Source organism: Tursiops truncatus, chromosome 20 (assembly GCF_011762595.2).
Source record: "Tursiops truncatus isolate mTurTru1 chromosome 20, mTurTru1.mat.Y, whole genome shotgun sequence".
Lineage (NCBI taxonomy): Eukaryota > Metazoa > Chordata > Mammalia > Artiodactyla > Delphinidae > Tursiops > Tursiops truncatus.
In genome coordinates, this window is record NC_047053.1 from 51,304,432 (window position 1) to 51,329,778 (window position 25,347).

The 25,347-nt window shown below is 63.4% G+C and overlaps 2 protein-coding genes across 15 annotated transcripts in view; one reads left to right on the top strand and one right to left on the bottom strand.

Moving 5' to 3' along the window:
* Positions 1-266: 266 nt before the first annotated feature.
* On the top strand, positions 267-14,035 carry CASKIN2 (CASK interacting protein 2). Of its 6 annotated transcripts, none has more exons than XM_033847421.2 (21): positions 359-483; positions 1,630-2,178; positions 3,986-4,040; positions 6,257-6,308; positions 6,831-6,928; positions 7,331-7,476; positions 7,579-7,674; positions 7,761-7,891; positions 8,078-8,186; positions 8,365-8,473; positions 8,665-8,759; positions 9,215-9,476; positions 9,599-9,720; positions 9,819-9,879; positions 9,993-10,084; positions 10,283-10,393; positions 10,472-10,573; positions 10,663-10,801; positions 10,939-12,405; positions 12,497-12,719; positions 13,159-14,035. In XM_033847421.2, the coding sequence occupies exons 6-21, from the start codon at positions 7,333-7,335 to the stop codon at positions 13,247-13,249; spliced, it is 3,354 nt and encodes a 1,117-aa protein (XP_033703312.1). In that variant the 5' UTR covers positions 359-483; positions 1,630-2,178; positions 3,986-4,040; positions 6,257-6,308; positions 6,831-6,928; positions 7,331-7,332; the 3' UTR covers positions 13,250-14,035. The 6 variants fall into 6 exon arrangements, with proteins under 6 accessions (XP_033703308.1, XP_033703310.1, XP_033703312.1 ...); XM_033847420.2 differs by lacking the exon at positions 3,986-4,040 and having other exon boundaries at positions 1,630-1,711; positions 1,865-2,178; XM_033847417.2 differs by lacking the exon at positions 3,986-4,040 and having other exon boundaries at positions 267-399.
* A 601-nt stretch (positions 14,036-14,636) lies between these two features.
* Positions 14,637-25,347, bottom strand: part of TMEM94 (transmembrane protein 94) — a 34,749-nt gene continuing 24,038 nt past the window's right edge. For 2 of the 9 annotated variants that reach the window (XM_073797079.1, XM_073797083.1), the window contains 26 exons: positions 25,094-25,245; positions 24,607-24,709; positions 24,306-24,392; positions 23,930-24,046; positions 23,483-23,539; positions 23,078-23,182; positions 22,785-22,949; positions 22,395-22,604; positions 21,415-21,730; positions 20,791-20,964; positions 20,297-20,399; positions 19,958-20,175; positions 19,104-19,285; positions 18,875-19,013; positions 18,512-18,627; positions 18,288-18,387; positions 17,834-17,942; positions 17,450-17,639; positions 17,129-17,206; positions 16,753-16,916; positions 16,411-16,492; positions 15,997-16,145; positions 15,821-15,915; positions 15,634-15,727; positions 15,289-15,459; positions 14,637-15,112 (listed from right to left, as the gene is read on the bottom strand). In XM_073797079.1, the coding sequence (XP_073653180.1) occupies positions 15,040-15,112; positions 15,289-15,459; positions 15,634-15,727; positions 15,821-15,915; positions 15,997-16,145; positions 16,411-16,492; positions 16,753-16,916; positions 17,129-17,206; positions 17,450-17,639; positions 17,834-17,942; positions 18,288-18,387; positions 18,512-18,627; positions 18,875-19,013; positions 19,104-19,285; positions 19,958-20,175; positions 20,297-20,399; positions 20,791-20,964; positions 21,415-21,730; positions 22,395-22,604; positions 22,785-22,949; positions 23,078-23,182; positions 23,483-23,539; positions 23,930-24,046; positions 24,306-24,392; positions 24,607-24,709; positions 25,094-25,245 (3,549 nt within the window). In that variant the 3' untranslated portion in view covers positions 14,637-15,039. Of the gene's footprint in view, positions 15,113-15,288; positions 15,460-15,633; positions 15,728-15,820; positions 15,916-15,996; positions 16,146-16,409; positions 16,493-16,752; positions 16,917-17,128; positions 17,207-17,449; positions 17,640-17,833; positions 17,943-18,287; positions 18,388-18,511; positions 18,628-18,874; positions 19,014-19,103; positions 19,286-19,957; positions 20,176-20,296; positions 20,400-20,790; positions 20,965-21,414; positions 21,731-22,394; positions 22,605-22,784; positions 22,950-23,077; positions 23,183-23,482; positions 23,540-23,929; positions 24,047-24,305; positions 24,393-24,606; positions 24,710-25,093; positions 25,246-25,347 lie in introns of those variants that run through there. The other 7 variants (XM_073797080.1, XM_073797078.1, XM_033847412.2 and 4 more) reach the window with 7 other exon arrangements.

The window sequence follows — 25,347 nt, forward strand, 5'->3', positions numbered from 1 at the left end:
AAGTGGGATTCCTGGGTCTCGGTTCCCAGATCCCTTCACATCACGTCTTCTGTCCCACCCAGTCACAAACAGGGTATCTCACCATTCGGTCTGAACTCTAGAGCCCCGGGTCGCCCGGGGCTCCACAGCCAGGAGGCAGCTGCGCGCACTCTCGGCCCCACCCACACCGCTTCACCTGGGCGCATGCGCTGACCCGGCCAGCGTCCTCGGTCCGGACCAGAGAGAGGGGGCGGGGCCTGACGCGGATCGGGGCGGGGCCGTAGGCACTGACTGACAGTCCGACTGCGCTGCCGGGACGGTCCCTCCGCTCCCGATCCGGCCGGAGGGAGGGGGGAGGGGCGGGATTTCCTGCGGGAGGCGCCGAGCCGGCCTTGGAAAAGGAGAAGGAGGAGAAAAAGGGTAAGGGGGGCAGTGGGAGCCGCCGTCCAGAGTGCCAGGGACCGAGCAGGACCTGCCGGATCCCCGGCGGGGAGGCTGGGAGAGGTGAGACTGCGGGGACTGATCTGGGGGTCAGCACCGTTGAGGGCGGGCACAAACTAACTTTTCTTGCGGGATCCGCGGGCGCCTTCATCTGTCGTGTCCTTCCGTCCTCCTCGCTCCCCTGTACCGTCTTCCCGCATCAATTCCTCCAGCGCTTGGCCCTCCCGGTCCCTCCCGCCGCTTTGTTCCCCGGTCCGCCTGGGCTGGGCTGGGTTGGGGGGTTGCGCGGCGCTGGACTGGCATTCCGGGGGGCGGGGGAGCCAGCCCGACCCCATGCACTGCCAGGGGCGCCCTCCCCCAATGTCGGCCGCGGGCCTTGAGCTGGAGTGCCATCTGGTTTGGGCTTGGGACTTTTGGGGAGTAAGAGGACCCCAGCTAGGGCCCCAGGCCTGCACAGGTCTCATGCCACAGGACTCGGGCAACAAATTCTCGGCCACCTAGGAACTGACGTAAGCTTTTCCAAAGTGAAGTCTGGGCTCTGGGCCTCAGATTCAGGCTTGGGAGGGCAGGCAGCCCCATTTACCAGCAGTGCCCGGGCTCTCACCTCTGTTCTCCGCCCAGCTGCTTCCCCATCCCACACAAGGGGTGAGGATGGGTCAACAACAGGTGCTGTAAAGCCTCCCTGTCCTGCAGGCAGACACCCCGCCAGAGATGGGGGGCCCTAACTCCCCAGTCCACCCTCTGAATTCATAAAGAGCCCTGGGGCTAGGGCATCCAGCTATTACAGCAAAGCTCGGATAGGGGAGGTTCTGGGGGCAGGCACCTTCCACAGGGAGTGACCCCTGCCCGTCTGCCTGTGCCTGACCCTCCCAGGCCCCACCTCCTGGCCCACCAGTTGTCTGTGGGTGTCAGAGCCTCAGGCTGTGGAGAACAGGCTGCTGGCCCGACCTGCCCCAGTGTCGTGCTGCCAGGGCCCCTCCTGCCCCAGGTTGAGGTGCTGCCAGGCCCTGGGGCCTCAGTGACTCAGCCTCCCCCTCCCAGAACACCACCTCCCCGCTTCCAAATACTCCTCTCATGCATGGCGGCTCCCTCCCCTTTTTGAGTGGCTCAGCCCCTCCCTTGACTCAGAAGGGCAGCCGGGGTGATTGGGGGACTCCCTGGAAGCCCTGTCTGTTCTTTCTCTGAGCCCTGCTTCTGGGACCCTTACAGACTCTGGCCCAGCCTTCAGCAGACCTTCAGCGGACCACATCTTTTGCAGACCCCTGAGACATGTCCACCGCTGCTGACTGAGGTGTGAGGGAATGCTGGCTGCTCTCTGGGTGGGCACTGGTGCTCCTGAGCCACGTTGGAAAGATTGGCGCCCCCAGTCCTGGCCCATCCCTGGGCTGTCGGAAGCTGCAAGCTGATATCCGTTCAGATTTCCACACAGCCTCTGCCCCCTCAGAGATCAGCTTTCCTGCTTGTGGTGGCAGCTCACGAAGCACCTTGAGGGGGTACCCGTCAGCGCCTAACAAGAAGCCCACTGCCTGGGACACCAGACACACTCCCCCTGGACGCCTGGCCCTCCAGAGGGCCAAGGGATGGCACCCTGACACCTCGGCTTAGACCCGTTTCCCTGCCTCTGCCCTGGACTCCTGAGCTCAGAGCCCAGCCCAGGGACCAGGATGGGTCGAGAACAGGACCTGATCCTCGCCGTCAAGAATGGAGATGTGACTGGTGTGCAGAAACTGGTGGCTAAGGTCAAGGCCACAAAGACCAGTGAGTACTTGACGGGGTGACTCTCCAGCTAAGACCCTCCCCGGAGAGCCAGGCTGTGGAGAGAGGCCTGGGCGGTCACTCCGACCTGGGGACTTGGGGTGGGAGTGCCTCTGTGTGGGAGAGCCAGTGAGGAAGTTGGGTCCCCCTTGCTGTGAACCCTTAGGCAAGTCACTTTACCTCTCTGGGCCTCAGTTTCCTCACCTGTAAAGTAAAAGGATTGAAGTACATTCATTCTAAGTTTTTTGAGTGCCTATGGTGTGCCAGGCTCTAAGCACTGAGCCACAGCAGTGAACAAGACAAACTAAAAGCCCTGCCCTCATGGAGTTGCCTTTAGCAGGTGGTTTTTCCAATGTGTTCTTTGGAGCCGTGGGGTTTCTGGCAGTGAGTTGGGAAAGACTGAATAGCTAGAGCTCAGCCTCCACGCCCACCCCCAGTTCAACCAGCGCATCTCTGTGTTTCTGTCAGCTTGTGGAGATATCTGTAAGATGGCTTTTTAAAGGGAATTCTGCTTAAAGCAAAGTTCAACATTATCTAACTGCTTACGAAAGCCCCCATCCCCCTGACTTATCTGCCTGTGTCCCCTGGCGGGGGGTGTCCAAAGTTAATTTTCTGGAGGTCTCTCTGCAGCCTGGGGTCTCTAGTCGACAAGGTTGTGGGAGCTCTGTGCACAGGTGGTCACACCTGACTTCCATCTCCTGAGTACCTCTGCAGCGAGACCCTGCAAGGAGAGTAGACCTCTGGGCTTCAGGGCAAGCTCTCTGGACTGTCCCAGGAGGACACTGGACTTGTCCCCTTGAGTTCCTGGACCAGCAGGGACAGGAGATGGCTCCTGCCACCAGACTTGGGCTGGGGGAGAGAGGGTCCTTCTGGAGTGCTGGGGCTCTAGCCCAAGACACAGCTTGGCCCTCTGCACAGGAAGGAGTCCCCCAGGCTACCTGAAGATGTCCAATTATCCCCACCCACACCTGGGAGCGTGGGGTGCCGGAAGGAAGGATTTTAAGGGCCTGGGAGTTGTGCACGTGTGTGAGTGTCCCCACTTACACGCCAGGGCAGGACACCCGGGGTGTAGGGAGATGGAATCCTGAGGGGTGCTCTCTGTGCCCTGGGGGAGTGGATGCAGGGTGAGCCCGATGGGGGAAGGTGCCAAGGAGGGTCCAGGGAGGGCCCTGGAGGCCCCAGGGTGGGAGCCACTGCCCCTCCTCCCCTCACCTCTGTGTTGCTTTTGGCAACCTGCCCAGTAGGGCCTTGGTTGAGCTGCTGCCGGCCTCACAGCCCTGGGGCCTCAGACCTCAAAGTGAGGCCCTCAGGAGGGCAAGTGGCTGGAGGCTGGTGGCAGAAACCTTGCAGCTAGGCTCCTAGGCTCCGGGAAGGTCCCCTGTGCCCAGAGGGGGGAAACATCTGTGGAGGAAGATGATCCTTCCCCCCACTCCCCAGGGGAGTTGCACAGAGTGTAGGCACAGGCACAGAGCGATAGGGTCCTGGAACCACCTGTCCCCCCTCCCAGTCCTCTGAGAAGCTGGGAAAACTGGTGACAAAAAGGAGATCACAAGGTGACCTTTGCAGACCCTACAGTTTATGAAATATTGTAATCCCCTCCATTCCCTGGGAGATGGGTACTTCTACATGCACTTTACAGATAAGGAAACTGACACTCAGAGAGGGTTAGTGATTTGCCCAAGGTCACACGGCCATTGTGTGGCAGATCAAAGACAAGCCTGAGCCCTCTGCCCTGTGCTGCCGCACTTGGCTGCCCATCAGAATTACCGAGGGATAGTTCTGCAAGTACAGACTCCCCGGTCTCTCCCAGAATTACAGAATCATCACAGAGAGCCTGGGACTCTGCAAATCCGAAAGTTCTTCAGGTGATTCTGAAGCAGTTCTGAGAAGGGAGGCTGGAAACTCCTGCTCCATACCCAGAAAGGCAAAGGAAACTGCTGGAAGGGAGGTGGCAGGGCTCCCTCTTTTCCCTCTGCCGGTGGCTAAAGCTTTCTGGCTGTCCAGAGAGAGGTGCTCCCTCAGCCTGCTGCATCTGATATCTGGTCACTGGGGGCCGGCTTTCCCTGCCTACCCAGGTCCTCTTCAGGGAGCAGGTGGCTGGGAGGAGAGGACTACAGTTGCCCTGGCCTTGCCTCTGCCCTTCCTCCCACCCTCCCCTGCCCCCTTTTTTCTTTTTTTTTTTTTTTTTTCTTTTTCCCCTGCCCCCTTTTTTGAGCTGTCTCCTTCTCTGGCCAGAGGAAATGGAGTGGGCTGGGGGCGGCCTGCTGAGCTCACATCCTCTGCCCGAGCCTAAATCAGGAGGAGCGACCCTTCCACCCGCAGAGCCAGGCCTGGGAAGAAGGTTGTACCGCAGGGGAAGTGCCGGGAGCCACTGCCAAGAACCTAGGACCCTCCACCCTCCCACCAAGGTCCCCAGTTCAGTCACTCTGAGCCTCTCCCCACCGCCTTTCCGCCCATTGTTCTGGAAAGAACAGAGCTACCCAGCCTGGCCCTGCCCCTGTTCCTGTCCCTTCTGTCATGTTGTCCTGCCACTCCCCGGAGGGGCTGCCTCTCACCGCCGAGCTGCCCCAGCCCAGGCTGTCCAGGCTGGCAGTAGCTGGAGGGACTTTCTGTGCCTCTTCCCTGCTTGACCTCGTTGTCTTCACTGAGGCTCAGAGAGGTACCAGGGCTGGCCAAGGTCACACAGCCAGTAAGAGGGAGAAGAATTTGAATCACGCACTTCCTGCTTCTAGGGCCCCTGTTCTTTCCACTGCCCTGAATGGTTCTGTGTGACAAGGACTTTCCAAGGGGGCTACAGGAAGGCTGGGAGGCCTGGGTTTCTTTCCTGTGGCCCCCACCCCCTCACCTCTTCCGTCACTCTTTGACTCCGTATTTACCTTTTCGCTGTAGCGCACTCGCCTCAGCCCTAAGCGTAGCTGTCTCCCCCTTCCCATCCTGTGCTCCTCACTGCAGGCTTGGTCCCTCCCTACTGGAATGAGGCCCTGTCTTGCTGGGGTATTCAGGGGCCCACCAGGGCCTGGGGGGCAGGCCTGGACCAGCATGCTTGGCGCCCTGCCCAGCCGGGTTGAGCCAGGCCTCCTCCTTCCCGGCAGGGGTGGGTTCCAGCAGGAGGCAGGGGCCCGCCTGTGACAGGCACTCTCCTTCCCCTCTGCAACACTCCTCGGGGCCCACCCCCTCCCACCCCCTGGCTCACACGTGGAGCACACCTGTCTGAACCCCGTCCCTGTCACTGAGAGGGGGATGAACCAGCATCCTCCCCTTGCTCCCCGGGGCACAGAGCTCTCTGCTAGGAGCCTGTGGGTGCAGAGTCAGCAGTTACTCCCCTGACAGGGGCCCTGGGGGGACTGTACCAGCTTTCGCTGGAGGACAGCCTCTTGGTAATAATGGCTAACATGTAAGGAGTGCTGAATGGTGAGAGCTCCCATCTTTCACAAGGGTCAGGCATTGTACTCACAACCCCCGTGAGCAACTTGTGTGATCAGCCCATTTTACAGATGAGGACACAACCCGAGAGGTCAAGTGACTTGTCCAAGATCACACCGCTAGTATGTGGCAGAGCCAGGGCGTGGTGAGGTCTGTGTGACGCCACCTTCCCCACTATGCTCCGCTCAGGGATGACCCAGGGCCGGGCAGTGTGGCCTTTGAGTCCAGCCCTGGCATCCGCCCTCTACTCTCGAGCTCCTGGTACCCTCTCCTTTCTCTCCCAGCCCCCTCAGCCCGTGGGACAATGAGGCTCACTCCTTGGTCCATTCAGGCAGGAATGCCAACCATGCGCTCGTGGGACTGTCCTCTGAGGGCACAGCATGCCAGTCCCCCCCATCTCCGCCCCCTTTGACCCTATAAACAAGCGGGGCTGGGGGCCCAGGGAAGCCAGGCCACTGCTGCAGCGGCGCCCTCCAGCTGATGGGCCAGGGTGGGAAGCCATAGGGACCGACAGCTAAAGGGCCATGGGGCAGATGCTTTCCTGCACTCCAAGAGGTCAGCTGGAGGCGGGAGGTGGGCGGGGAGGGGGCGCTGGGTCAGGTGTGGGCAAGGGCGGCTCATTCGAGGGTGCCCTGATGCCTCCCGCTCTGACCCCCAGAGCTCCTTGGCTCCACGAAGAGACTCAACGTCAACTACCAGGATGCTGATGGGTGAGCGGGAGCCCCCGTCCCTCTTGAAAACTGTGGGGGGGGGGGAGGGGCAGTGGAAAGACCTGGGGCCTAGAGTCCCTTCCCCTCTCAAACTTGGCCCTTGAAGCGTGTTTGCCGAGAGCTCAGGGCCCTGCCCGCGTGCCTGCCCGTGGAGCTATCCCTGAGGGAGGGGAGGGGGCCCTGGTGCCTCTCTGAGAGGCCGCCTTGGGTCAGATTCCTGCTGGGCCCCCCTTTCTCCCTGGAGGGTAGGAGCCCTCGGGCTCCTGCTCCCACGGCCCCCTCCCCTGGGCCGGCTGTGAGGGAGGCCAGACAAACAGGCCTGTCAGCGCAGACACTAAGCCCTTTCATGCTGCAGCCCGGCTGCTCTGCTCCCGTGGCAGGGCTGGCGGGGGGGGGGCCGGGGGTGCAGTGGCAAATAACTCATCCCTGACGGCCCCCAGGATGGGGCTGCTGTGAAAGACCAGGATTTGGGGGCGGGGGGCCGCTCCCTGACACCCCCGACCTTGTGTCCCACCACACCAGGTTCTCGGCTCTCCACCACGCCGCCCTGGGGGGCAGCCTGGAGCTCATAGCCTTGCTGCTGGAGGCTCAGGCCACCGTTGACATCAAGGACAGCAATGGTGAGAGCCCCGTGTGCCCGCACCCCAGACCCTGTGGTCAGAGTTTGCCCCTGCTACATCGTAGCCACGCCAATAGATGTTGGCATAGCTTCTCTGAACTTGCAAATGCTTCACCTCTTCAGTCTTCACAGCCTTCTGGGGTAGTGGGTGGTACTGACGTCCCATTATCCAGGTAAGAAAGTTGAGGTTACATCACCGTTACAAGGTCACCAGCTCATCCGTGGTGGACAAGGTGGGATTCTGGCTTCAGCCCCAGACAGCCGGACCTCTCCCTGACCAAACCCGGGTGAAGCCAGCTTCGCTTCTCCCCGCCAGCTGGGGTGGCTCCAGACCCTGCTCGGTTCCCTCCTCCGGCCCCACGCCATCCCTCGACCTCCTTTAGAACCCCCTTCCCTCTGGCAGGCATGCGCCCGCTGCACTATGCGGCCTGGCAGGGCCGGCTGGAGCCCGTGAGGCTGCTGCTGCGGGCCTCTGCGGCCGTGAACGCCGCCTCGCTGGATGGGCAGATCCCGCTGCACCTGGCTGCCCAGTACGGACACTATGAAGTGGTACGTGACCCTGCCAGCCTACAGGGGCGCGGGGGCAGGGAGAGGGGGGCTGGCACGGGGGGCGGCCAGGCCAGACCCCTCACTTGGCTCCCTCCACCCCAGTCAGAAATGCTCCTCCAGCATCAGTCCAACCCGTGCCTGGTCAACAAGGCCAAGAAGACGCCCTTGGACCTGGCCTGCGAATTTGGACGGCTCAAGGTAGGGCCTGCCGCCCTTGGGGTACTGGGTTCTGGCGGTCTCTGGGGTCTCAGGAGGAGGCCCTACCTGAGTGCTGGTTGCTGCAGGTGGCCCAGCTGTTACTGAACAGCCACTTATGTGTGGCACTGCTGGAGGGGGAGGCCAAGGACCCGTGTGACCCCAACTATACCACACCCCTGCACTTGGCTGCCAAGAACGGCCACAGAGAGGTCATCAGGTACCCACCGGGGCCCCCCCAACATCCTCATCCTTTTCCGCTGGGACTGGCGATGTCCCCTCAGTGCCCCGCCCTGCTGCCCTCTTCACCCTCGCTCTGGGTCTCTCTCCCAGCCCCCAGCAATCGGCTTCCTCTCCTTCCCCACCCCCTGTCCTCTGCCCCAGTAACTCACCCTCCCCTCCACAGGCAGCTCCTGAGAGCTGGGATTGAGATCAACCGCCAGACCAAGACAGGCACGGCTCTCCACGAGGCCGCGCTGTATGGCAAGACCGAGGTGGTGCGGCTGCTCCTGGAGGTGCGTGTGGGCCCCTGGTCAGCCCGCGGGTGTGGACCCCTGTGACCCTATCTCTGAGCTTCTACTTCCTCATCTGTAAAATCTGAAAATAGTAACTACCTGCTGGGTAGCTGTGAGAATTGGGAGACGCGACAAACCAGGCGCCCAGCACAGGCTTACCCCGCACTGTTGCACCCAGGGTGGGGTGGACGTGAACATACGGAACACGTATAACCAGACGGCGCTGGACATCGTGAATCAGTTCACCACCTCCCAGGCCAGCCGTGAAATCAAGCAGCTACTGCGGGGTGAGCGTGTGGGGAGAAGACCCAGCCCAGGGCATCCGGAGCCGCTCCAGAGGGTCCAAGGGAGCGGAGCAGGAGAGGATGCCACGCTCCGGGGCCCCGGGCTCGTCTGGGGGGTCATGAACAGGGGACTGGAGGGGTGGGAAGATGCCCTAAGGACCCTCAGATGACACCTGTCCTCCTCCTTCTTCTAGAGGCCTCAGGGATCCTGAAGGTCCGAGCACTCAAGGATTTCTGGAACCTCCACGATCCCACTGCCCTCAACGTCCGGGCAGGGGACGTCATCACGGTGAGGACCCAATGCAGGCGTTCCTTTGAGACACAATGATTGCTGTCACCTCCTTGGGCACCTACTGGGGATCAGGCTCTGTGTTAGGGTCTTTATAGGCACAACCTCGTTGAGTTCCTCTCAATCCAGGTAAGGTAGGTGCTCTTACCATTTCCTTTTTGGCGCTGACAAAATTGAGGCTTAGGGAATGAAAGCAGTCTGTCCAAAGTCGCAAGCTAGCAAGCAGTGGAGCTGGGACCTGAACCCAGGCTGACTCCAGACTCTTGTTGGTATGCCCTGGAGGCACCCAGGGGATTGGGCTGGATGCTGGCGGCAGGGCCAGAACTGTGGGCCAGCTTGGGCACCGGAGGCCAGCTCCCCGGGGGGAGGGGAAGAGCTGGACCGCAGCTGCAGGGCTGGGCGCTGGGTGCAGCACGTGACCGCGGCCTCGTCGTCCCCCGGCCCCTCTGCCACAGGTGCTTGAGCAGCACCCCGACGGCCGCTGGAAGGGCCACATCCACGAGAGCCAGAGGGGCACGGACCGTGTGGGCTACTTTCCCCCGGGCATCGTGGAAGTGGTCAGCAAGCGGGTGGGCGTCCTTGCACCCCGCCTCCCCTGTGTGTCCACCACCCTGCGCCCAGGCCTCTCCAGGACACCACAGCCCCCTGCTGATGACTCCCTGCACCCCCTTACCTATGGCCAGCTGCCTCGGGTGGGCCTCAGCCCAGACAGCCCAGGTACCTCCTCCTGGGGGGGGCAGTGCTGGGTACTGGGGTAGACATCTGGCTCTGGCAAGCTGCCAGTCAGCTGTTGGCAGGGCCAACTGGGGCTCTAACCCCTTGGTTTCTGCCCCCCACAGCAGGTGACAGGAACAGTGTGGGCAGCGAGGGCAGCGTGGGCAGCATCCGCAGTGCTGGCAGCGGACAGAGTTCCGAGGGCACCAACGGCCACAGCACCGGCCTCCTGATTGAGAATGCCCAGGTGGGGGGGCGGGGGGGGTGTTGGTTGGGACCAGGGCCGGGCCCCCCACACCCGCTGCCAGTTCCCCAAGTGAGAGTCAGTTCCTTCCCTGTCTTCAGCCACTGCCCTCTGCTGGAGAGGACCAGGTGCTGCCAGGACTGCACCCCCCGTCCCTGGCAGGTAGGAAGGGAGACTGGGACCTGGGTGGGCTAGGAGCGGTGCAGGTGGGGAGGCTGAGGGCTTGGCACCCCTTTGTCCTGCCACCCTGATTCCATTTCTCTCCCTCCTTGAAGACAACCCAAACCACCGCCCTCTAGCCAACTACCGCTCCGGGGAGCAGCTCTTCACCCAGGACGTGAGGCCGGAGCAGCTGCTGGAGGGGAAGGTGTGACCTGCACTGGGGAGTGGGCTGCGGGTAGGGGTTGGGATGGGCCTCAGTGTGGACTTAAGTCCCTTCTCAGACCAGGCCCCTGGGGAGGCTGGGGTCAGTGGCAGGTCTGTGGCCTTGGCACCCCGCCCCTGCCCCTGCCCCCGCCCCAGCAGACTCAGCTCCATTACCTTCACCCCTCCCCCCACACCACAGGACGCTCAGGCCATTCATAACTGGCTCAGCGAGTTCCAGCTGGAGGGCTACACTGCCCACTTTCTGCAGGCTGGCTATGACGTGCCAACTATCAGCCGCATGACACCCGAGGTAGGTGCTGCAGCGGGAGGGCAGTGCAGGAACCAGTGGGCAGAGCAGGAGGCCTGATGGCATGACTCTGTGTGGCAGGACCTGACGGCCATCGGGGTGACCAAGCCCGGGCACAGGAAGAAGATCGCCTCAGAGATCGCCCAGCTCAGCATCGCCGAGTGGTTACCCAACTATATCCCGGTGAGTGGGCGACGGGCACGGGCTCCCACCTTCAGCTGCGGCTTTGCACTGCCTTCCTGGCTCGGGGGCCGACGGTGCTGCTTTTGCAGGCAGACCTGCTGGAGTGGCTGTGCGCGCTGGGGCTGCCGCAGTACCACAAGCAGCTGGTGAGCAGCGGCTACGATTCCATGGGGCTGGTGGCCGACCTCACTTGGGAGGAGCTGCAGGAGATCGGAGTCAACAAGCTCGGTGAGGACTGCCCTGGGCCTCTGGCTGGGCCCCCGCGTGCCCTGGAGGATCTCCAGAATGTTTTGGGGGTCCAGGAGGGATGAGGGTGACCCTTCCCAGCCCCAGCTAACCCTTCCGCCTCTATCCCCCCCTCCCAGGTCATCAGAAGAAGCTCATGCTGGGGGTGAAGCGGCTGGCCGAGCTTCGGCGGGGCCTACTGCAGGGGGAGGCCCCAGGTGACGGCGGCCGCCGGCTGGCCAGGGCCCCGGAGCTGATGGCCATCGAGGGGCTGGAGAATGGGGACGGTCCGGCTGTGGCTGGCCCGCGCCTCCTCACCTTCCAGGGCAGCGAGCTGAGCCCAGAGCTACAGGCGGCCATGGCAGGGGGTGGCCCCGAGCCGCTCCCCCTGCCTCCTGCCCGCTCCCCCAGCCAGGAGAGCATCGGGGCACGCTCACGGGGGTCTGGGCACTCACAGGAACAGCCTGCCTCCCAGCCCAGTGGCGGAGACCCCAACACCCCACAGGAGAGGAATCTTCCAGAGGGGACAGAGCGGCCCCCTAAGCTTTGTTCCCCACTTCCTGGCCAAGGGGCCCCCCCTTATGTTTTTATGTACCCCCAGGGCTCGCCCTCCAGCCCAGCCCCAGGGCCGCCTCCTGGCGCACCCCGGGCCTTCTCCTACTTGGCCGGGCCCCTGGCCACTCCTCCAGACCCGCCTCGGCCCAAGCGCCGGTCCCACAGCCTGAGCCGCCCCAGCCCGGCCGAGGGGGAAGCCGAGGGGGAGGCCGAAGGGCCGGTGGATAGTGCCTTGGGCAGTTACGCCACCCTCACTCGGCGACCAGGACGCAGCGCCCTCGCCCGGACCAGCCCCAGCCCGACGCCAACCCGAGGGGCGCCCCGCAGCCAGTCCTTCGCCCTGCGGGCCCGCCGCAAAGGCCCCCCGCCCCCGCCCCCCAAGCGCCTCAGCTCCGTCTCCGGCCCCACCCTGGAGCCGCCGCCGCCGCCAGATGGAAGCCCGGCGCCCAAGGAGGGGGCCCCAGGGCCCCGGAGGCGAACACTCAGTGAACCCACGGGCCCCTCGGAGCCCCCCAGCCTGCCCGCCCCGGCTGGCGCCGCATCGGACACAGAGGAGGAGGACCCAGGGCCCGAGGGGACACCCCCGTCTCGGGGCAGCTCAGGGGAGGGGCTCCCGTTCGCGGAGGAGGGGAACCTGACGATCAAACAGAGGCCCAAGCCGGCAGGCCCCCCACCCCGGGAGACGCCTGTGCCTGCTGGCCTCGACTTCAACCTCACAGAGTCAGACACTGTTAAGCGGAGGCCCAAATGCCGGGAGAGGGAGCCACTGCAGACGGCACTCCTGGCCTTCGGGGTGGCCGGCGCCACGCCCGGCCCCCCTGCCGCCCTGTCCCCGCAGACCCCCGGCGAGTCCCCCTCGGCCTCTGCCAGCCCTCCCCGGCCTGACCCTAGCAGCCTCCCAAACCCCGGAGCTCCAGCCCCTCTCTCTCCCAGCCCCCCGACCCAGCCCCCCATGGCTCCCTGCCCGGGGCCGGCTCTGGAAAACAGTCGGCGGCCCGGGGAGATGGAGCCCCCGGCTCCCCCTGCTGCCCTCCTCAAGGTGCCCGGAGCAGGTATGAGGCGGGACCCGCGGGGAGAGGGTGGTGTTGGCAGGGCTCGTGCCCAGCCCAGCTGAGTCACAAGCCAACCTCTTTGTCTCTGCAGGAACAGCCCCCAAGCCTGTGTCTGTGGCCTGCACCCAGCTGGCATTTTCTGGCCCTAAGCTGGCTCCCCGGCTCGGCCCCCGCCCTGTGCCCCCTCCAAGGCCAGAGAACACTGGGGCCACGGGCCCAGGCCGGGCCCAGCAGAGACTGGAGCAGACCAGCTCATCCCTGGCAGCTGCCTTGCGGGCCGCGGAGAAGAGCATTGGTGCTGAGGAGCGAGAGGGGTGAGGGGTGCTGGGTGCTTCGGAGGGGGAGAAGGCGGCGTAAGAGCAGCTCCGCCCGAATCCTGAAGCCTTTTCCCAGGGTTCCGGGAATGACGGGAGGGGGATGTCACCGTCACGTTGGGCAGATCCTCAGGCTGGGGGGCCTCTATTGGGATGGGAGGAGCCTGGGCCTGGGGTCACCCGGATCTGACCTGCAGGGAATCCTGGTGGCTGCCACTTAGAGGCACGTGAGCTTGGGCAAGTCACTTCTCCCTGTGAGCCCCAGCGTCTCTGTGCAAGGAAGGGAACGGTAACTCCTACTGCCTCGGGAATTTGTGAGAATTAGGAGAAGACGCACTCAAAGTGCGCACCAACCACGCTCCCGGTAGCAGCCCCCTTGCCCTGGGCCGGCAGGGTGCGGACCGCTGGCTGATCTGACCTGCTCCTTCCCCTGCTGCAGCCCCCCGGGCACCTCCACCAAGCACATCCTGGATGACATCAGCACCATGTTCGACGCCCTGGCTAACCAGCTGGATGCCATGCTGGACTGAGCCGGACCTGCTGGCAGCTCGCAGCAGTGCCCACCGTGACCTTCCTCAGCCACTGCCTTTCCCCCGGCACGGACGCCGCCCCTGCCGCCCTAGCGGGGTCCCTCCTGCTGCTGCAAGCCAACGGCTGTTGGCACCAGGGCTCTGGGAGGCGGCCCCCAGGGGAGCTGAGGGGACTCGTCAGAACCTGACACCTCAGCAGAGCCCCCTCCCAGTGTGTAACCTGACGGGACGGCCCTGCCTTTTGGGCAGGGACCCTGGTGAGAGCTTCCTCTCCAGGAAGGAAGAGGTGGTGGCCGGGCTTCTGGGGTACCTCCTCTGTCCCCCCAGTGTCTCAAGCCCCTGTGCCAAGGCCCTCTGGCCACCCACTGTGCTGTCCTGGCGCCCAGAGGCTGGAGGAGGCGGTGTGTCTGGCCTGGTCCCCCGCAGGTGTTCACAGGACATGTAAACAAGCGGCCAGGCCAGCCTCCGCCGCCGCCCCTGCCTGCCCTCAGTGAGGCAGAGCTGGCGGGGGTGGGAACAGTGGGATTCACAGGTCCCCCAAAGTCCAGACGTTCCCAACTGTAAATGTTATTTTTTAAGCAGAGAGAAATGCATATATTTTAAATGGAATTTATTCTATCTATAACTGCCTGAGAGGACGCAGTGGGGGAGGGGCTTCGGACCACAGCAAGAGCACCCACTGCCCGCCTTGGGGCTGGAAGCCTGACCTGGTTGGCCCAGGCCCCGGCTCTGTAACCAGTAACCTCTTCCCCCAACTAACACCAATGAAAGTGTCATTCCACGTGATCGGGCTCTGTGTTTGGATCTGCGCCACGGACCTCTGAGCCAGGGGTCGCACCTGAGCCGGACCCGAGCGCTCCCACTGACGCGCAAGGAGGAAGGCTTGGGCCCTCCCCTCCTCACCTTTGCGGAGGGGCTCCGTCACTGGCCGAAGCCCTGGGTAGGTCCGTTAGTGGCTGCCTCATGGACCAGCCACAGGTTTTTCTTCAGGAATTTATCAGTTTTAATACAAACCAGTCTGTATTCATTCCTAAAAGGCTCATTTCCAGTAAAAAATAATAATACACCAGTGAAAACGTTCTCACAGGATAACTAGGGCCGGGGCTGAAAGGAGCCCTGGGCTGCACCCCAGGACTGGCTCTCTCCGCCAGCTTGAGGGCAGGCACAGGAGGAGGTTCCAGGGCCAGGCGGGGGCTCTGCTGCATCTTCAGGTTTCTGTGTGAGGCTCCCCCCTGACCACAGAGGAAGGGAGGGAAAGTACTCAGGGCCAAATCCAGGCCCCTGCCCCAGGAATACAGGATGAGAGGGGCACAGGGAGGATGAACCACCACCCCTGCCTTCAACAGTGGCCTAGAGAGCTGTTCGGACCTCCCACGGCTGCTCTCCCACAAAAGGTGGAAGCTCAGCCCCATGGCTCATAGCTCTGCCTGAAAACCCAAGAGCAGAGGGCGCTGCATTCGGTGACCCTGAAGGGGGGCGGCCCACAGGTGGAGGGGGCTGAGGGCCCCTCTTTTAAGCGCACGAGGTCATACATTCAAGAGTCCAGGGGTGCTCCCCCTGGTGAGGAAGAGCCAGACTGTCCTGACACCAAGGCCACAGCTCAGCATCTCTTCAGTAATTCCCCGGGGGGCAGGACGACAGCTGGGTCTGACACCGGGAGTTGGGCCTCCAATGCCATAGGGCGCAAGAGCAAACCCTGAAACATTCATGATATCAACTCCCCAGACTCAGAAATGGGTCTGGCTTTAGCCCTACGATCCAGAGCAACTATGACCACCACGGCCAGTGGCTCAGAAGGGAGAGTTCATGCCCAGCTTAGTTTCAAACTGCAGTTTCTGTCGCTTCTGGTAGCGGACCCGGACCCTGGTAGGGTGGGAGATTAAAGTCCAGGTTAGCGCAGACCCCCAGACGAGGGGACGGGCAGGACACCCGAGGAGGAGGGCGGGACGGCAGTGGGAAGGCAGGGGAACGGTGCCCCGGAGGTGACGGGCTTAGGGAACACACCCAGGCCCAGAGGGGGCACCCAGCCGGTGGCTCACCGAATCTCGTGCAGCTTCACGATCTCGTTGGTGACCACCACGAGGACCAGGGAGAGGCAGCCCAGGAGCCACGTCAGCAGAGGCACGTCCTCCAGGCCAAAGTGGACGTGGCTGTCCCTGTGTGTCCACAGCTGCAGGTCCACTGCTGTCTGGACCACCTGCCCCAGCAACCTGCAGGAGGTGGCAGCCCTGCGTCAGCGGGGTCTCTTGCTTCCTCCCCTGCTTTTCTCAGCAGGGACAGCTTAAGGAGGGCACCCTTCAACCTCTGGCCCAAAGCCCGCCCTCAAATCACAGCCCCGCTGCAGCCACTCCCCTGCTCCCACCCTCCATCCCAGAAGGACTCACACCACGGGCACGGTCACCGCCCACCAGAGGTTTGTCAAGGGGCTCTTTCTCCACAGGGGCTTGGTGCGATGCACGTGGGTGATGGAGATGAAGACTGGAGAAAATGGGGTCAGTGGTGGGTGTCAGACTTCTCACGGCCAGAGGCCTGGTCCCCAGGGTGCCTCACCAGCCCCGGGGAGCCCCTCACCAGTGTGCAGGACAGTCAGGGCGGCGGCGAGCTTCTGAGCCGGCAGCAGCCCGTTGGCGAAGTCGTCAAACCAGGCTGGAGCCGTGTCGGCGTGGCTGCCAAAGCAAGGTGTGGGCTCAGCTTCCTCTGGGCCCCGGGGAGGGAAACCAGGGCGGGGGTGTCAGGATGGGACCCACCTGGGCAGCATGATGGAGGAGCAGTTGGTGAGGTTACGGACCCGGGAGCTGTCGCAGAAGCTCTGCAGTGTGAAGCCAAAGCAGATGAGGCACGAGCTGATGGTGAGGCTGAACTTGAGCAAGAAGCAGAGCAGGAAGTAGTGCTGGGTCTGCGGGAAGAGGAGACCCGTCACCGCTGTGGCAGCCGCCCCTCTGGCACACGGATTCAACGGGGTCCTCAGTCGGTGGGCGGGCCCGGGGGATAAGGAGCAAGGATCTTGCCAGCTCTCTACCACCCCTCCCCCTTGGTCTGGGGAAGTTCGGATGGGATTCCTCCCGCCGCCCCAACCCCACTTCCCTCCCCCAGGGCTCAGCCCCCTCCATACCGACATTCCTCAGGAAAAGCCCAGGCTCACCGGGCTCCACGGTGCTTACCTTCTTAGGAATGGACTGAAGGTTTTTCCCCGTTGCCATAGACATGATGGAGCTATGGGGGGGCTTCCCCAGCAAAGAGATGCTGAAAAGCAGGAACTTCAGTGAAGGGTGGTGACTGTGACCCTCTGTCCCCCAATTCTCATGTGGGAAGGACTTCGGGAGTCCTGAGAGTGAGGGCAAGTCTGCTGGGCAGATGGGATAAGACAAGGGAGAGGGTGCCCCCGGGCCTCCTGTACCAGAAGTGAGCACTGAGCATGGCTTCCTGAACCTGGGCTCCTGGGGACGCTTGGTGACATCCCAACCCTGCCTGCCTGGGCACGGAGGGGTGGCCCGGCCTCTCACCTGAGCAGAGGGTAGCAAAAGCAGGACAGCCACAGGATATCGGTGGTGCTCAGGATTGGCGGCAGCTGGACGAGGCAAGAGAGGAACTGAACCAGGAGAAGCCAGGAAGCACGATGAGATTCTAGCAAAGAGTAAGACACTGGGAGCCCCAGGGCTGACTCGCCCTGTGCCCAGACGGAGACTCACGTCCTGGCTGAGAGGAGACGGTGCTGGAGGGGACACTATTCTGCCGGCGGGGTCATCTCCAAAAGCCCAGGGGGGTTCACAGAGGCTGTGGGGGCCCCCCAGGCTGTGCTGCATCCTCCCAGCCTCTCAACCGGCCCTTGAGTGAAGGAGTGAGCAGGGAGGGGCGATGCCCGTGCTGGCCCCACCTCACCTGGATGACCACGAGAGTCAGCTGGCACTGCAGCAGGAAGAGGAAGCACTTGCGAATGCCGTAGGTGGCGTGCCGAGCCTAGGGACCGGGAGGGGCAGGTTGGGGTCTCTCTCAGGCCCCACAGCTGATAAGCTTCGGCCAAGAGCCAGATGCCCCAAATGTTCCCGCGAGGGAGGGGCGGAGGCAAACTCCACCGCCTGGAAGAGCTTCGCCTGGAGGTGAGCCACCCTTGGGAGCTCAGGCCGGTCCTGCGTCGCGACTGCCCGCCCCAAGCAGGACCTGCCCCCCTGCCCCCGAGCGCCCCCCACCCCGAGCCCCCACCTGCTCGATGAGCCGGATGACGCTGATGGTCTCCTCCTGGCGGAAGGTCAGGGAGCAGGGCAGGCTGTTGAGCTGCCCCGAGAGCTGCAGAGGAGAAAGGCCGTCCGAGGCCTGGGCCATGCTGGTGCTGGTGGCGTAGCCAAAGGTCTCCCAGGAGCAGCGGGACGGGTACAGGGGATCCAAGGCAATGCTGCTCAGCGTACGGGGGGAAGCATACCCATCAGCTGAAGCGTGCCAAGACCCCGTCTCCCACGGGACTGAGCAAGCACCCGCTCCCTCTTCTCCCCACCAAGTCCAGGTTCCTTGGTCCTGACCAGGGCAAGATCCGCTGTGGGGTCTCCGGGAGAAAGAGGCTGGCCCCCGGCTCTGGGGTGTCACCCTGACCTGATATCGCTCTGGAGGAAGAGGCAGCTGTTCCGCAGGTTGGCAGAGCTGCCCAGGCAGCAGGTCACCTCCCCATATTCCTGCATGATCTTGATCATCTCACACATGGCTGAGGGGGCAGAGTCGGGGGGCACGAGAGTCAGGCAGGCGAGCCCCACGTGGGATGCTGGGCAGAGACCCCCAGGACAAAGCAGGAGACAAGGGAAAACAGGCCCCTCTTTGGGACCATCCTGCCCCCAATTTCGTGAACATCGTATGAATACTGTCACTTCTGACTCCCTAGAACGGGCCACCAAGGCTCCAGCCCGCAAGACCCCCAGCTCCTCCCAGCCCAGGTTCCTCCGCTCCCTGCGTGGGAAACCAACATCGCTCCGGAGCCCGCGGGGTGCCCATGCACTGGCAGCGCTCCACACAAGGGCCGGGCTGGCCGAGTAGCCGCCACCACGGTACTCACTCTCGGGGGTGCAGTCGGTGAAGAGGGGCACGAGCAGGGGCACATTGTCGATGTTCTGCAGGTGGGGCCGCACCTGGTGGATGCCCCGGGGCAGCTTGGCCTGCAGACAGCAGAGATGCCAATTGCCTCAGGGTCCCTCCTCCCTCACTCCTCTGCCCTGGACAAGCCACGGGCCAACCCCAGGGCTCTGGGGACACAGACACCCCACCACCACCACATCGTACCCGGTTGCAGTCCTCCAGGAAGCTGGGGAGGTCGCTGTCCGTGGGCTGGAAGCTAATGAGGTCCGAGTGACCCTCCTCCTCCATTAGGAGGAGCCCTTCCGCATCATCTCGGGACACTGTGGGGACAAGAGCCTGTCCCTCACCTTGGGGCCAGACTTCTGGGGGCCTTTCCTCGCCTTGCAGATGACGCAAAACTTCCTGTTTCGAGGTGTCCTCCCCCCCACCCCGTCGACTGCCGTTGCCGCAGGGAGATCAGAGCCATCTTCCAAGGGGGGGATCCATGGAGGCTCTTTCTAGTTGTAGCCCCAAGGAAGGGAAATGACCCACACCCACCTCGTGTCCACACCAAACCTTTGCCCTCACCCTGATTCAGGTCATCGTGCAGGGATCCAGTGTGGCTAGGACTGGAGGGGGGGATCTCAGAGCCGGGCATGTCACCATTGGGCGTGAGGGAGATGTGACAATTCCAGCCCGTCTCCAGGCCCATCTTTTCTGCAAACACCTGCACCGGGAAGATGGCAATGAACAGATGGGCCCAAAGGGTCACGTGGGGAAAAGGGTCAGTGGGAGCATTGGGGGGGTGCTCCCCCACCTTGCTTTTGAGCTCATCCTCCAAAGAGAAGTAGACGAAGCGGATGCAGGCGTTGACCAGCCCGTCGATGAGGCGCACGATGTCCAGCCGGGCCTGGTACTGGGAGGACACCATGCCCATGAAGATTTGCCCGCTCAGGGCCTGCATGCAGTCTTCCTTCTCCAGCACCTCCCCGATCCCTTCTTCAGGAGGCACAAGGCACAGAGCCCGGCCAGGACACGGCCCAGGCAGGACACCCAGGAACCGGCAGATTGCAGGAGGCAGCCCGGGGCCACACGTGCAGATGCCATGCCCAAGTCAATAAGCACGCGGGCCCCAGGGGACCACACACGCAGCCACACACATGCACAACCAAGACATAGAGAAGCCAACAGACACAGGGGAAAAGACAAGGAAAGGTACTCATCAGTCAGGTGACAATCCCTGGTCCAGGGCTAGGGGGCGGGCCCCACCCTCAGCAATGGCTTCAGTTCATGGTCTCTGGGGTCATGAGACCCCAGAAGGCTGTGTGTTTGGCGGAGTGGGGAGGGGTGGGTGGAGCTCTGAGTCCCTCTGCTCCAGCAGGCTTTGTGACCCGGTCCTTTGTCTGACTCAAATAAGGCTAATGCTCTATACACGCTACTGCTTTATAAGCTTCAAAGAAAGCACTTTGCTATCTGTCATCCCACTGGAGCGGCACAGTGAACCCGTGAGCAGGGCAGACAAAGCACCTGGTTATAGATGAGAATAAGGGACTCGCCCACGTCACCAGACAGTGAGAGCCACCGCGGTGTTCCAGGTCCTCTGCTAAGGTCTGGTCCAGGCCGCTGGAAGCCCTCCCGGCCCCCGGCCCCCGGGCACAGGGCCCACGGTACCGTCTGAGCTCCAGCTGCCGCGGCGGGCACTCAGCTTGATGGGAACGGTGCTGGGCAGCTCGCACGTGGTGAAGATGCTGCTCCGGCCGGGCGCCTGCACCAGCTCGATGCACTTGCCGTTGAGCTGGGACGACAGGGCACAGCTCATGGGCTTGTAGGCGAAGGCAGAGCAGTAACCAGACAGGCAGGCTCGCTGGTAGAAATCCAGCACTTTCTTTCTGCCGGGGAACCGGGGTGGAAGTGAGGTGAGTGGTCCTGGGATGCCCCACCCCTGGGAGCCGGGCAGGCAGACCACCAGAGCTGACTGCTCCCGCCCCTGGCGTCTGCTTCCTTAGCTACCTGTCGGAACCCGAAAGAGGGTAGATGTCGGCTCCATCCCAGAAGTCTGTGCAGGCCTCCAAGACCACGTCGGCCGTGCCGTGGGACAGCATCTGTTCTGTGCCTGAGGGCAGTGGCGGGGAGAGGAAGGCCAAGCCATGAGTGCCCAAGCCACCTCACCTCCGGGGACATACTGCCACCCTTGAGAAGGGCACTAAAGGAGCCCCTGGGGGATGGGAACTCCCCAGGCCTCATGGCAGCAAACCTGTAGGCAAGGCCACTGGGTGCATAGCGCAGGCTCTAAGCTGCCGGTCCTCCAGACAGTCCCAGCATCTGTGGCCACCACCATCCCAGCCCCCGTCCCCGAAGCCAATCTCTGCCACGTTTGAGATCTCGGCAAGAATCTAACGCTCGTCGGCCCAGCGCTCCCTAAAAAAAGACACCCTAAAAAGAGCCCCGCCCTGCCCAGCTCCTGGGAGGTTTGGCCTGATGCGGGCGGAGCCGGGGAGGCTCACAGGTGGTGGTGTCCTTGATGAAGAGGCTGATCATGTGGCTGAGCGGGGGCCGCCGCTTGGTGACACAGGAGAGCCTCCCCAGCGAGGTCTCCTTCATGGTCTCGGCGCTGGGGAGGCGGTAGAGCGCAAGGTGGTTCCCCTGCTTGAAGAGCTCCTTGGCCCCGGGAGTGAAGCCTGCAGGAGGAGGGACGGCACGGGGCCTCTGGGAGGAAGCCCACCCCCACACACCACCCTCCCTGGCGGGGAGGGAACCCCAGGCAGGCTGGGCGGCTTCCCTCTACGCGTCCATCCCGCAGGCAGTTATCTTCCCGGATGAGGAAGCGCCGTCAAGCGGCGGTGCCTGGTTAAAGGGGATGATCAGGGAATTCCCTGGCGGTCCAGTGGCTAGGACTCTGCGTTCTCACGGCTGAGGGCCCGGGTTCAATCCCTGGTCGGGGAACTAAAATCCCACAAGCCTCGTGGCACGGCCCAAAAAAAAAAAAGGGGGTCGATCAGAAGCCCAAAGGGTTGCTGGTGCTCTTGAGCGAGGCCACGCCCGGGCCTGGAATGTTTGGAGCCGGGGGCCCAGCCTCTTGGAAGAGGCCGGCAGCTAGCCCAGCCGCCACCCCTGCGGTGGCCACGTACCAATGAGGCGGGCGAGCTCGCAGAGGCCCCAGGGCACGTGCACGGGCAGCACGGTGCTGTGGCTCTCCTGCAGGGCGATGTTGCACAGGTGGTCTGAGAACCGGCACAGCCGCTCGGTGACGCTGGCATTGCACAGGTTCAGCAGCACGTTGAGGCCCAGGGGCTTGAGGGAGGTGAGGTGGAGCTGCCAGTTGGAGTCATCGAACTGGATGCAGGAGGGATTCTGCTGGTCCTGGGACAGGCTCAGCATCTCCAGGTGGTAGTCACACACGAAGTCCTCGGCCTCATAGGTCTCGCCCTCCAGCACGTGCTGGGTCTGGAGGAAACGTGGAGGGGAAGAGGGGCCTCAGGCTGGGAGGGATGCGGCGGGTGCCCCCGAGAGAAGGCACCGCCTCCCAGCAGGGCGTGCTCATGCTCGCGCTCTCCCATCCCTCTCGAAACCCCTTCCCTGTCCTTCCCGGCTCCTGGCTGCTTCTAGGATCTGTGCCCAACAACACTGTCACCAGCTCAGAGGAGGCTGTCCAGACCGAGCGAGAAACGACAAAGCACCTTTCTCGGCCACGGGAAACGTTTTTAGAAGGAGCCACTGGCTTTCTGTCTTTTGTACTTTTTTTTTGTTTTTGGCCGAGTGGCATGTAGGATCTTGGCTCGATGGGACCCGCGACTCCTGCAGTGGAAGTGCTGGCACCCCTGGACCACCAGGGAAGTCCCGGCTCTCTGCCTCTTGAAGGTTGTGATTAGGAGGAAGGGCCTTGCCCCAACCAATTACCACCATCAGAGAAACACGGAAAATGGGGAAGGGCCTACTTCACGGAAAAGCCGTGGGCGAGGCCTCAGGAGGTCCCGGAACAGAGGCCAAGACGGCTGTGCTTCGGGCTCCATCCGTCCAGGCCGGGCTGCACCCCTGTGGCCCCTTCGGCAGGGGAGGCCAGGACGCCCTGCGGCTGACAAGCGGGCTGCTCTCCGCCCTCTCCCCTCACCTTGCCGGGGTCTTCTTCACCGCCCTCTGTGTCCCTGCTGAAGCTCACGCTGGAGCCGGACAGGTGTTTGCTGCGGCCGTGAGCTCTGTGGTGAGAGGAGGGCTCGGGGGCCTTGGGGCCATCGCCTGGCCAGTTGCCGTGCTCCTGCTCATTGGAAAGGTGCAGGGTAGGGTTCAGGGAGCCGGCCAGGAGGGCGTCTCGTTCACGGGGCTGAGGAGAGCAAGGAACACAGGCCTCGGACCGGCGTCCCGACGGCTGCCACGGGCCAGTGAGGCAAGGCTGCTTCGTCCCCTCAGGGCGTCATCTCTGAAGCAGATCCTGAGGCCTGAGCCCTCCTCCCCGCTCCTCGCCTCGCCCTCCCTGAGGCTACCAGCCGGGCCCAGGCCATACCTCCTCCTCCACCTCGGGATGGCAAAAGGAGCGCGTGGACAGGTCATCCGTTAGGTCCTCGTGGCTGCTGTGCGGGGGCTCCACCTTTCCACTGAAGAACAGCACGGTCTCCGGGCTGGGGTTGGGCCATGACAGGATCCCCTGTTTGTCCACACAGCACAGGACCTGCAGGGAGAGAAGAGGACTGGGAAGGGGCCTTGGAGGTCCCCAAGCCGCCAGGGGCCGCTTAAGTGACCAGACACGGCCAGAGAGCAGCCTGTCGAGGCCAGGTCCTCCCACGGGGCCCCCCTCACCGTGACGGAGCCCAGGCTGTGCAGCAGGCTGGAGCTGTGGCTCAGCGTAGGAGACGTCCCCTGGATCACCCGCAGAAAGTGGCCCCAAATGCAGCGCAGCATCTCCTGAGGGCAGAGACAAAGCCCGCGAGGCCGGTTGGGGCTTGGCCGTATTTCCCTGGAGATGGCCTCTGGGGCCGACAGAGGAAACGGTCCGGGAGCACCAGGAAGTTGGGTGGAAAAGCCTGTGTCCAGCACGGCAGTGACACATTACCCATGTGGGACGGGTGGACTGAGGGGCTCCAGGAGCCCGTGGGAGGCTCAAAGGCCATAAAGTAGGGGAGTCCCAGGGTTCCAGCAGGGGCCCGAGGGAGCGCGGGCTGGGGGTACGGGGCCTGGAGCAGAATCCATCCTGGGTGAGCGTACCTGAGAGGAGACGGCTTCGGTATAGCTGCTCAGAGTGTCCTCCGAGAACTTGGCCAGCTGTGCAGAGAAGAGGGTGTGAGCCTCGGGGAGGAAACCGCCAGCCAGCCTCTCACAGGCCTCCGAGCTGGCGGGTGGGGCCTCGTGCCAGCAGGGCTCCCGACGCCTTTGGTGAAGGACTCCCGGGCAGCCCTTGAATCCCCCGTCTGCTGACAGCCCGGGTGGACACTCAGCCACCCCCGGGGCCTGGTCTGGAGACCCTTCTGGCTGGAGAGGGCAAAGCCCTCGGAGAGCTGCCCAGGCCCTGCCTGTCGCTGGGCCACGGGGTAGGGGTGGGGCTGGACTCCTGCCCTGTCTGCTGGGCACAGCCGACTCTTTTCATTCCTGTCTTTGGTTCTTTTTGCACTGTCCCCCGACCCCCACCCGCCCCGATGCCTCGGAACAACCTACCAGGGAGCTGGGGGAAGCCTTGCTCATCTGGGCCAGGACACGGGCTTCTCCACAGGCAGTTGCCAGGACCCAGAGCACAGGGAAGAGCAAGGGGAGGATGGGCAGGACGCCATTCACCTGGGAAGGAGCGAGCCACACAGGCTCCCTGAGATGTGCTGGCGGCCGGAGGGAGGGAAGGGCTTCCCCGGCCCTGGGGCCCTCCCCTGAGTAAAAAGGACAGCTAGGGGCAGGAAGGGAGGAAGGGACGCAGGCGTTCTGAAGCTAAGCCTAAGAGACCCCTGGGCTGCAGAGAGGGAGGGGCAGTCAGGGCACCACGAGGGGACGCAGTCTCAGGGGAAAGAGGAAAGCGCTACAGAGAGGAGAGGGCTGCCGCCACCTGCAGCTGGAGGAGGGTGTACTGCCAGGTCGTGACACCAGGGGCATTCAGCATGAAGCGCAGGGCGTTGGTGATGAGGAAGCCAGCCTGTCGGGAACAGGAGAGACGCTGCCTTATCCCCCACAGAGAGACCCAGGCTCTAAGCCTCCCCGTCTTCTGCCCACTCACAGCCCCACCCCTGGCACTGGCCGGCTCACACTGGGACCCTCTAGTCTTCACTCACACGCTCGTCCGAGTCTGGCCCCCAGGCTCCCCCATTTCCTGGCCCTCCCCCTGCCCTGTGCGGCCCCGCCTCACGCACCAGGACCACGGGCACCGCGTAGTGCAGCATCACTGACTGCACCGTGAACCTCTCGTTGTCCAGAGCGGTGACTGGGCGGGACAGGGCCATGTCCAGGCACCACCTGCAGAAAGAGGGGATACTACACTCGGGCGAGCCCTGCTCAGGGGAGAGGCCAGAAGCCCACCCCTTCACCTAGCATCACTGGGTCCTGCAATTCCCTCCTATTCCTTGGCCCCGGCCAAGTGGCCTCCTGGTCACTGTGGCCAGGAGCTCGTGGCAGCCTCTGAAGCTGCCCCCTCGGAGTTCAGACTGAGAGGGGGTCAATCACCCAGTCGAAGAATTCTCACAAGACACTAAAGAGAAGACCTTCCGGAGATGCCTGTGCTAAGGGACCTCAGTATGGACAAGGCGCCTTCCTGTCACCGGCCCCACCACGCCCCCTGCTCACAGGAGGCACCGGGCCGAGAAGTCAGGGGACAGGAGTAAGGCAGGGCGGCGCCCTCACCTGATGTTGTCAATCACAGGGGTCTCGAGGACGCGGAAGAGCCGGTGCTGCTGGGGGTTCTGTGGCCCTTTCTTCACTTCTCCCCGGGGGGAGGGGGGCGGAGAGAAAGGTGGAAACAGGTCTCCCGGCTCCAAGACGATGTGCTCATCATCCTGCCAGCGACGAAGGGGAGGAGGTCGAGGGTAATTAATGGTTCCATGGAAGCCACTCTTCCTTGACCGTTCTGGCTAAGTGGAGACATCTCATTGGGTTAG

Coding starts and splice junctions, on each gene's coding strand:
- CASKIN2 (XM_033847417.2), top strand. CDS start 2,085: ATGGGTCGAGAACAGGACCTGATCCTCGCCGTCAAGAATGGAGATGTG. Junction 6,309..6,830: donor AACTACCAGGATGCTGATGG/GTGAGCGGGAGC, acceptor CCACCACACCAG/GTTCTCGGCTCTCCACCACG. Junction 9,721..9,818: donor TCCTGATTGAGAATGCCCAG/GTGGGGGGGCGG, acceptor CCCTGTCTTCAG/CCACTGCCCTCTGCTGGAGA.